This window comes from Mustela putorius, unplaced genomic scaffold (genome assembly GCF_011764305.1).
Source record: "Mustela putorius furo isolate JIRA1106 unplaced genomic scaffold, ASM1176430v1.1 tig00003869_pilon_pilon_pilon, whole genome shotgun sequence".
Classification (NCBI taxonomy): domain Eukaryota; kingdom Metazoa; phylum Chordata; class Mammalia; order Carnivora; family Mustelidae; genus Mustela; species Mustela putorius.
In genome coordinates this window covers 20,869,445-20,880,416 of record NW_025422021.1, presented here as the reverse complement: position 1 = coordinate 20,880,416, position 10,972 = coordinate 20,869,445, and the positions used below count along the sequence as shown (strand labels likewise).

Below are 10,972 nucleotides of genomic sequence, written 5' to 3'. Positions count from 1 at the left end.
TAGAAAACTGTAAATTGGGGAGGACATCTGGAACCAGCCAATACAATTAATAAAACAGGGCCAAGTAAGACCCTGACACAGTCTTATGTCATTAGAAAAAGGGTGCTTTTTCTTATTTTTTTTTTTTAAAGATTTTTAAAATTTATTTGACAGAGACAAGCAAAACAGGGAATACAAGCAGGGGGAGTGGGAGTGGGAGAAACAGCCTTCCTGCTGAGCAGGGAGCCCAACGTGGGGCTTGATCCCAGGACCCTGGGATCAGACCAGAGCCAAAGGCAGATGCTTTGCAACTGAGCCACCCAGGCAACCCCTAAGAGTGCTTTAAAATTGAGTCTAAATTCAACAATAAAAAGCCAAAGAACTCAATTTCAAAATATGCAAATGATCTAAATAGATACCTAACCAAAGAAGATATACAAATGGCAAAAAGGGTATGAAAACACTCGGCATCATATGTCACTAAGGAATTGCAAACTAAAACAAAAATGAGATACCACTGTACACCTATTGGAATGGCTAAAATCCAAAGCACAATGCCAAATGTTGAAGATGAGGCGTAAAAGGAGCTCTCATTCATTGCTGGTGGAAATGCAAAATGGTACAACCACTTCAGAAGACAGTTGGCAGCTTCTTGCAAAATTAAATATATTTGTACCATATATTTCAACAATTGTGCTCTAGTATTTACCTGAACAACTGCATAGGTATGTTTATAGTAGCTTTATTCACAGTTGATAAAACCTGAAAGCAACTAAGATGTCCTTCAATGGGTGATGGACAAACTGTGTTATCTCCATACAATGGAATATTATTCAACATTAAAAAGAAATGAACTATCAAGTCATTAAAAGACAGGGAAGAACCTTAAATATATAGTACAGTATTATTAGCTATAACCACTATGTTACACATTAGATCTCCCAAACTTAATCACCTTATAATTGGAACTTTGTACCCTTTGTCCAACATCTCCCCATTTCCCCCACCCCCAAGCCCCCAGTAACCACAGCTCTATTCTGAGTTTGGCTGTTTTCGATTTCATATATAAGTGATACCATATGGGATTTGTCTTTCTTTGTCTTACATTTTTTTTGTATTGAGATATAAACTGACATATATGTTTATTTCAGGTGTACAACATAATGACTTGATGTCTGAATATATTATGAAATGATCTCCATGAGTTTAGTTAACATCCATTGCCAATATAATTATAATTTTTTTTATTGGGACAGCTGGGTAGCTCAGTTGTTGGGTGTCTGCCTTCAGCTCAGGTCCTGATCCCAGGGCCCTGGGATTCAACCCTGTGTATGGCACCTTGATCAGCGGGAAGCCTGCTTCTCTCTCCCCCACTCCCCCTGCTTGTGTTCTCTCTCTTGCTGGGTCTCTCTCTCTGTCAAATAAATAAATAAATAAAATCTTAAAAAAAATTTTTTTTCCTTAAAAATAAAGAAGTTTTTTCTTGTGATGCTGACTTATTTCACTGAGTATAATGCTCTCAAGTTTCATCCATGTTGTCACAAAAGCAGGTTCCTTCTTTCTCATGACTAAATAATATTCCATTGTGTGTGTATGTGGGAGATATATGTATATACATAATTTTTTTTTCTATCCATGCATTCATTGACAAATACTTAGGTTGCTTCTATGTTTTGGCTATTGTCAATAATGCTGCAGTGAACACGGGAGTGCAGATATTTCTTCAAGATCTTATTTTCATTTCTTTTGAATATACACCCAGAAGTAGGATTGCTGGATCATATGATAATCCAAGCCCTAAAGTGGGGCTTGAACTCATGACCACAGATTAAGAGTTGCATGCTCATGGCCACGGTCACCAAACTGTGGAAAGAACCAAGATGCCTTTCAACAGATGAAGGGATAAGGAAGATGTGGTCCATATACAGTATGGAGTATTATGCCTCCATCAGAAAGGATGAATACCCAACTTTTGTAGCAACATGAATGGGACTGGAAGAGATTATGCTGAGTGAAATAAGTCAAGCAGAGAGAGTCAATTATCATATGGTTTCACTTATTTGTGGAGCATAACAAAAAGCATGGAGGACATGGGGAGTTAGAGAGAAGGGGGTTGGGGTAAATTGGAAGGGGAGGTGAATCATGAGAGACTATGGACTCTGAAAAACAATCTGAGGGGTTTGAAGTGGTGGGGGGGGGAGGTCGGGGTACCCGGTGGTGGGTATTATAGAGGGCACGGATTGCATGGAGCACTGGGTGTGGTGAAAAAATAATGGTACTGTTATGCTGAAAATAAATAAATGAAAAAAAAAAAAAAGAGTTGCATGCTCTACTGACCGAGCTAGCCAGGCACCCCTGGTGATTCTATGTTTAATATTTTGAGGATGGGGTCTTTTCTTTCTTCTTCACAGATCCCTGTACCTCAACTTTACTGAAGTACCCAAGGACTGGTAGGGGAAACCAATCAATTTTCTTGATGGTTGTCAGTACAAATAATACGGCTTTTAATTGTGTCTGGGCCCTGTGTGCCTTTTATGTGATCCTTTTATTTGTCTTGGTCATTGCCCTTTCCCATCCTCTAATCAGGTATTTCAAATTTTTTATTTTCCTCTTCAAGCTGAGACCCACTTTGCTACTCATGTTTCTCATCAGAACACCTTGCTTTCTACTCAGTAGAGACAGGAAGACCATCATGCGTAGAAGAAAATCTTCAATACTCTTCCCTTCTCTTCCGTGCAGGTCTTCCCTGTGTGGCTTCAGAGAGGAAGGTAGGCTTCCCCAATCCATCCAAACTCAGTTCCTCTTTCTGTGGGCTAGGACCTGCCCCTCGCCTCCATTTTCCCCAGTATCTTCTTCCGTGACTTCATCTCTCTCTCCCCTGCATCATTACCTCCTCTCAGTCCACTCTTCGGGGGTGTTTTGATTTGTTTTGTTTTTTTCTCCTGTCAGCTTCTGAACCTGTGAACCTCTTTCCCCCTTTTTTGGAAAAAAACCTTCTTCAACCCTCCTCCTTCTAGCTATGACCCAATCCCTGTCCTTTCCTTCTCTGCCATACTTTTTCACAACTTCACTTTCCCCATTTCCTTGTTTCCCTTTCACTTCAAAGCTCACTCTGGATTCTGGCTCCACTAGCTACATTTCCACTAGCTTAGATCATTAATGGTTTCCTAATTTCCAGAGTCCAGTTTTATCGGACTTTGCTTTTCTGTTGTTGGTAATTGGAACAATGTTGACTTGATCTTACTGGGCATTAGCCAGGAAACCTAAGCCCTGGGGCTTCCTGGGGCTGATTGTCAGCACACATAAGGTTCTTGGGGAAGGTGCCTGGGCTGAGCATTGCTGAGATCTCTTTTGGCCTGAGATAGGGAGGAAGACTATGTAACATTCAGCCAAAACACCGAATGAGACCTCTGTGTATTTCAGCTTCTGTAGGCCCAGGGGTGGGAAATATGGGATGAAAAGGAAGGAAGGGCTGATGAGGAAGACCACTGAAGAGACTGCTGCAAATCATCCAGGAAAAATGATAAAGGCCTGAAATTAGATAGTTGATAATGGAGACAGCCACTCTGAGAAGACTGAGGTAGAATTGACAGAATTGTTGGATTAAGGAGATGAGAAAGAGAGTATTTGAGGATCAATTATGGGATTCTAGCTTAGGAGAAGAGGGGTATGGTGTCTTCATATTGTTTGAAAGAGAATATAAGAAGTAGAACTGGTTGGTGGAAATGGAAAAAACTTTCTAAAATTCTGCTTGTGATTAATTTAGCTTGGAAAAAAGAGAAGTATGTATATTAAATTTGTTGAAATGTAATATTGTAAGAATTTTTTAAATTTAGAATATGCAGGGAAGTAAATATAACTTTGTATAGATCATGAGGTCTAGTAAAAAAAGTCTTTGAGATCTAGTTAAAATTTTCTTTCTTTCTTTCTTTTTTTTTTTAAAGATTTTATTTATTTACTTGTCAGAGAGAGAGCGAGCGAGGGAGAGCACAGGCAGACAGAATGGCAGGCAGAGGCAGAGGGAGAAGCAGGCTCCCTGCGGAGCAAGGAGCCCGATGTGGGACTCGATCCCAGGACGCTGGGATCATGACCTGAGCCGAAGGCAGCTGCTTAACCAACTGAGCCACCCAGGCGTCCCTAAAATTTTCTTCTTAAACAAAATTATTGTACTAATAACAATTAAGGCTTCATTTTTCCAAAAGGGTTTTAGGATTAAATGAACCTAAGATAAAGGAATCTGAATCTCTTTCCCTAGCCTAAACTCAGCAGTGGCGTGAGGATTGGGGGCTACCAAACTACTGCAGTCATTTGCAGAGGGGAGCTCCCAGATAATGGCAGCATCTTGCCCTAGGATCAGGGAGGGGAACATGCTGTGTGGGGGGGTGCAGGGAGGAAAAAGAGGTTGACTGTTGGTATCACTTCTACATTTGTCCCCTGTACCTGATCATTAGGTGTATTTACTTGCTTTTTTTAGGTACTTGGTTTTGAGAGCTCAATTTTGTTAGATCACGTGCGGGGGTCAGATTCACTAGGGAGGACTGGGAAGGGCTGTTTTCAGTTCTTCTGACACATCCCCAACAGTGAAATGGGAAAAGGAACACAATATGAGCATTTCTGGTCATGAGAAGGACTGATGTCGATAGTCCAGTGGAAGTTAGAAATATGAGTCTGGAACTGAATATGTGACCTATTGACTTAGAAGGAGGTGACAAAAGCCTTGGGTTAGGCAGTGGGGGTGGATCTCCTGAAGAAGCACCAAAAAGAAGAAGTAAGTGAGCCATAGTTGGAATTTCTGCTGATCCATAGTTAAAATACTTGTTAAGAATTGCTGAGTCAAAGGATCTGAAAAAGAGACTCAAATCAAACATTCAGAGTTATAGGATGATTATATTTTTTTAAAAATAATTAATTTATTTATTTTGAGAGAGAGAGAGTAGGGGGAGGGGCAGAGGGAGAGGGAGAGAGAAACCCAAGCAGACTTTGTGCTGACAGCAGAACCTGACGTGGGGCTCCATCTCACATCCCATCAGATCATGACCTGAGTCAAAACCGAGTCAGATGCTTAACTGACTGAGCGACCCAGGTACCCAGGTGCCCCTGATTGCATTTATTCTTTAAATAAAGGATACCTCTCATTACAACAACTGCACACTTTATTTTTTGTTATACTATATGTCTAACATTATAAACCCCAACCTAGAGATTTTTTCCTACAAGGATCAACAACACTTTTACTTAAAAAAAAACAACAACTTGATTACAGCATCACTACTATATACAACTTTACTTTTCTTTTTTAAAGATTTTATATTTTATTATTTATTTTTATTTTTATTATTTTTTTAAGTAATCTCTATACCCAGTATGGGGCTTGAACTGACAACCCCAAGATCAAGAGTTGCATGCTCTTTTGGCAGAGCCAGTCAGGCACCTTGTTTTGGTATACCTCTCACATCAAACTGATTTAGTTCTTTGAAGAAAATCTTTAACAACTAAAATTTTACAGATCACAGGGCAGAGGAATAGTCTAACAAAGTCAATAAAAATATTTCAGGATAACTGCATTATAGTTTTATACTACACCAGAACTGCCTTAGAAAATTATAAGTTTCTCATAGTATAAACACTCTAAATCTTAAAATAAATCTATGAATATTATGTAAAATATTATAAAGTATAAATATAAACACTGAATAAACATTGACCATGTCCAGTGGAAACTATTATTAAAAATATATTCTTGGTGATAAAATTTAAAGTGATAATCATAAAACAGTGTTTCCTTAATCATTTATCATCTAAAATACTTTCATAGTAATCACAAGGTTTAGAATTTTACAATAAAATTTTCATTTTTACAAATGCAAATATACAATTTCCTTCATAGACCCCTTTTCTCTAGCTCACAGAAAAAGGCAACAAAGTAACAAAAATTTTAGTCAACATTTGACATATATAAAGAATAAAAATTATGAAAATTTCAAGAACTTGTATTGTTAGCTGGTTCCCTTTATGAGGAGGAACCTTTATGGTTCCCTTTAAGAGGAGAGAGTTATATGCTGTACATAAGAAAAGACAAAAGCACACTGCTACAGTATATCTAAATCAATCCACAAGCAATGTTCCCACACTTTAGGAAAATGTTAAGTACTAAATCTCCTTTAAAAGCCACTGTTTTATGAATAATTATGACAAAACAAAATATTTGCATTTAAACAATTTTGGTATGAAATATCTCTGGAACAGTATAAGAATCATCTTTTCAAAAGCATTAATTTGCTCTGTTAAAAAGTAAGCATATCTCATTGTTTAATAATCTCTCCCAAATGCTACAAATGACTATTTTGAAATAATATAAATATTATTTACAGTTATGTTTTGACCTCGAGGTACAAATTTCCCATTAAGCTGGATTTTTTTTTTTTTAAAGTAGGTTCCACACCCAGCATGGAGCCCTATGCAGGGCTTGAACTCACAAGCCTGAGATCAAGACCTGAGCTGAGATGAAGAGTTGGACACTTAACTGACTGAGCCACTGAGGCGCCCTAAGCTAAATATTCATAAAAGCTACAAGGTAGATTTGTGACCTAGCAACATGCCAATATTAAGTCTCTAAGCAGTTGTGCCATTCATATATACATTTCCTAATTACTAACTACATTCTTACAGAGAAAATGCCCATTATATCTGCTACCCTACAAATAATTTAGAATTTAGTTCTAGCTTTGGTTCTTTTCCATTCTATCAAAGTTCTCTATTCTATTAAGTAAGGTTTTAAACATGGCACTTTGTGGGTAATTCACTTTAGATACCAGCACAGCGATTAAGAACCGAGAAAGTACTTACGACTTCTACTTGAGAACAGAATAAATACTGACACTGGGAAAAACTGAAATGGCTCATTTTCCTTAACACATTAGTGCAAATTAGCAAACTTTTAGAAAAATTTAGTCATGGAAAGTGGGAAGCATAATCTCATCCTCATTCATTCCTTGTTCATACCGAACAGAAGAGAAGCCCACCCAGTGCAACCGGTTCCTTTGGAAGAGGAACCAAATCAGGGCACTGACGAGAGCTAAGACACTTAGCACAGCAAATGTGATAGCTATTCCTCTGTAATCAGGGCCTAGAATAGAGAAAGGTTTGACATTAGAGGAGAGAATATAAAAGTCATCATTACTGATTTATACATTAGCCTGTGCATCACACGTGTAAACTCTGTACAAATCAGACACAATAAGCACATGACCGTTTCACAGCATTAAGACAGAAAGCAAACTGCATCATCACTCGAGTGTTTTCTTTTCAGATTTCACTCTTTTCTCTTTCATTTAAATTCTATTCATTGTTTTAGCAATTTTCTTCTAAAGAAGTTAAAAAGATCTTTATTCTCACTTTACCCCAACACCCTTTCAAGAACATTACTCTCAGTTTATTACTTTACTTTGATAGCAAATTGCTAAATTTGACTTACCAAGGGCCAAATGAAGTGTTACTAGCTTTAAAGCAAATTTAAGGTTTTAGGATGGCTTCATTCAGTGCCTAGCTATTCAGTTGCAAATGCTATCCCAGACACCTTCTTTGCATACTGCTCAGATGGGCTCATTTTGTCCCCTTGCTTTATTTATTTTTTATTTTTTTAATATTTTATTTTTATTTATTTGACAGAGAGATCACAAGTAGGCAGAGAGGCAGGCAGAGAGAGAGGGGGAAACAGGCTCCCAGCTGAGCAGAAAGCTGACCTGGGGCTCGATCCCATGACCCCCAAGATCATGAACTGAGCTGAAGGCAGAGGCTTAACCCACTGAGCGACCCAGGGAGCCCCATGTCCCCTTGCTTTAAATACTATCTCTATGCTGACCTCTCTCCTTTCTCATATGTCCCATTGCATGTTAGACATTCCATATGAATATCTCTTCTCCACATGGATAGCTCAGAATGCCAAAGCAGAGCTCTTGGTTTATGTATGGTAACCCTGCTCCCCAGCTCCCCCTCCACAATCTTCCAGTTGTTATCCATTTCACTCAGCAAAGAACATGAACCCTTGTCCCTTGCTTCCAGAGCCCTAGGTGCCTGGTGCCTGCCTACCTTTCAGCTTTTCCTTGAGCACTCATCAAGCTCATTCTGCTCTAGGCTCTTTGTTCCAACTGGTAGCTCTACCTGGTGTATCTCTTTCCCTGATCTTTGCTTGGCTGGTCTTTCAGATCTCAGCTTCAGTGCCTCCTGTTCTTAAATATCTTCCCTCATAACCTAATTGAAAGAAGCCATCCCCCTACTCAGCACACAGAATAGGGCATGAGATATAGTAGATACTCCAAATACTTGCTGAATCAATGCATGAATACACACACACACACACACACACACACACACACACACACACACCCTACAGATACCAATCATCTAGCATTGGGGTTTTATCTTTAATATTTATACACCAAAAGGACATTTTTATGCTAAATCTTCAAAAATGTTGCAGTGAAAAATTTAGAGCTCATTTCTCTAGAAATGAAATTAAGATGAGATTTTTATGGTTATTTTATATATCAATTCATGATGAAATCTAAGTTTAAATTATGACTTCCTATAGATGTTCCTTCCAGGAAATTTTTAAAAAATTATTTTTATTAACATATAATGTATTATTTGTCCCAGGGGTATAGGTTTGTGAATCATCAGGCTTACACAATTCATGGCACTCACCATAGCACATACCCTCCCTTCAAGGAAACTTTAAGTAATTAAATCCAGTTTGGCATTGTTGCTAAGTTAATGAGTTTTATGGGAATGAGGAGAAAGAAAGCAAACTAACTGCAGAATTAGACCTTTGAGCTTTTACATATTTGACTGATAGAATCAAATACATCTCAAGAACATATTCAAAGAAATGAGTTCCCCAATACTCTGGTAGCTTCCATTTTTCTTAGGGAAGAATTACAAAAACTTTAGTCTGTTTAGTAGTTTCACCTGGGAATCTTAGCCATCTTGGCACTTCCATCTCTTACAATCTATTTTTCTGGCAAAGAATCTGCATGGCTTCATCATGTTTTTTGGATATATTGAAAGGACTAAATAAGGACTTTAGGACCAAGTCCAAAACTTTGCACATAATAGAGTTGCACATTTATTTCCTGACATGTTCTGCAAAAATAAGGACAGGTTCCATACTTACCCAGAGGAACTTTGCAGACAACTCTTCCGTAGCCATGTGAACATTCAACTTTTACCCAAGTTTCATTTGAAGCTAACAAAATGCTACATTTTCCACCACCACTCTTACTTTTATTTGCCCATTTGACAAATGTCACTTTTGATCCATCTAACCAATTCCAAGACTGATCTAAAGAAAGAAATTAAGTTTATTGCCTCTAAATTTCTTTTGTAAAATTTAAATTCAATTAGCCAACTTACCATATATCATTAGTCTCAGATGCAGTGTTCAACAATTTATCAGCTGCATATAAAACCCAGTGCTTATCACATCACATGCCCTCCTTCATGCCCACTACCCAATTACCTCATCCCCACACATGCTTCCCTTCCAGCAACCCTCCATTTATTTCCTGTAGTTAACAGTCTCTCATGGTTTTTCTTACTGTCTGATGACTTCTCATTCTGTTTTCCCTCTCTTCCCTTACAGTCCTCTGCCCCGTTTCAGTTTCAACCACATCAAGGTAAATGGTTAAGTATCCATACTTTCGGAGGGCTAAGTAATATTCCATTGTGTGTGTAAGTGTGTATGACATTTGACATCATCCTTATCCATTCATCTGTTGATGGAAATCTCGGCTCTTTCTACAGTTTGGCTATTGTGGACATTGCTGTCATGAATATTTGGGTGTAGGTGCCCCTTCGGATAACTACATTTGTATCTTTGGGGTAAATACTTAATGGTGTAATTGCTGGGTTGTAAGGTAGTTTCCTCTAAATTTCTAAGGTAAAATGGCATGCAGATCATACAACTCAATTTACTTAGAACTATGCTATGCCATGATTTAAAATGAAACTTATTGAAAGTGAAAAAAATAAAGAAATTAGTCCTTCAGTTGCACTTGTCACATTTCTTTCTTTTTTTTTTAAGATTTTATTTATTTATTTGAAAGACAGAGATCACAAGTAGGCGGAGAGGCAGGCTGAGAGAGAGGGGGAAGCAGGCTTCCCGCTGAGCAGAGAGTCTGATGTGGGGCTCGATCCCAGGACCCTGGGATCATGACCTGAGCTGAAGGCAGAGGCTTAACCCACTGAGCCACTCAGGTGCCCCACACTTGTCCCATTTCAAGTGCTCAATAGTCGTATGTGGCTCGTTACTACTCTGTTACACAGCACAGATACAGAACATTTACATCTTTGCAGAAAGTTCTATTAGATAGTACTGATATAAAATGTGGTATCTTGATTAAAGTACAGAATGCTTGCACTTTTATTGGGCGAGGGATAGATTTCTAAATGCCTGAATCCCCATCAGCACCCTCACCCCTAACTTAGAAACTCATATCATTAAAGACATGGTGGGGGAGTAAGGGTCAAGAGGGTTCAGGAGTGTCTCCCCACCATGACTCCATTTTTATTTTCCAGCTGAGGTAGCACCACCTTGTGGTGATAGTGTAAACAAAATTTAGAATTCATTTAGATGGCCAACTTCGAATCCATTTCACTTCTTGACAAGTACTTAATATTTTGGGATTCACATTCATTTCAATTACTTAGAAATCAACTTGACTTAAAATGTAAAACACACTTCCTATTTTTCTATTGAATTTGTGCTTTTAGTTCACTCCTTATCAATTCCAAGTTCACTCAAATCTTTTATCCATTGTTGCTTGAATTAATCCGTCATTCCCTAAAAATTTGTTCCACAAATCTTTTTTAACCCATCTCTGCAACTTTGCTAAGCTTGTTTGAAAAACAAAGTTGCCATTAATAATTGGTTTTTCTCTATGGTAAAAATGTTTCAAGAGGGAAGAGAACAACAAGAAGAGAAGCTTCTGAAAAA

The 10,972-nt window shown here is 38.1% G+C and overlaps 1 protein-coding gene across 2 annotated transcripts in view; it reads right to left on the bottom strand.

The window, feature by feature from the left end:
* LOC101690049 (CD302 antigen) overlaps nucleotides 1–10,972 on the bottom strand; it is a 132,267-nt gene that overhangs the window by 31,380 nt on the left and 89,915 nt on the right. Inside the window, exons 34-35 of one of the 2 annotated variants that reach the window (XM_045066602.1) lie at nucleotides 9,152–9,319; nucleotides 5,115–7,105 (exon numbers count right to left, since the gene is read on the bottom strand). In XM_045066602.1, coding sequence (XP_044922537.1) covers nucleotides 6,927–7,105; nucleotides 9,152–9,319 — 347 coding nt within the window. In that variant the 3' untranslated portion in view covers nucleotides 5,115–6,926. Of the gene's footprint in view, nucleotides 1–5,114; nucleotides 7,106–9,151; nucleotides 9,320–10,972 lie in introns of those variants that run through there. The other variant, XM_045066604.1, reaches the window with a different exon arrangement.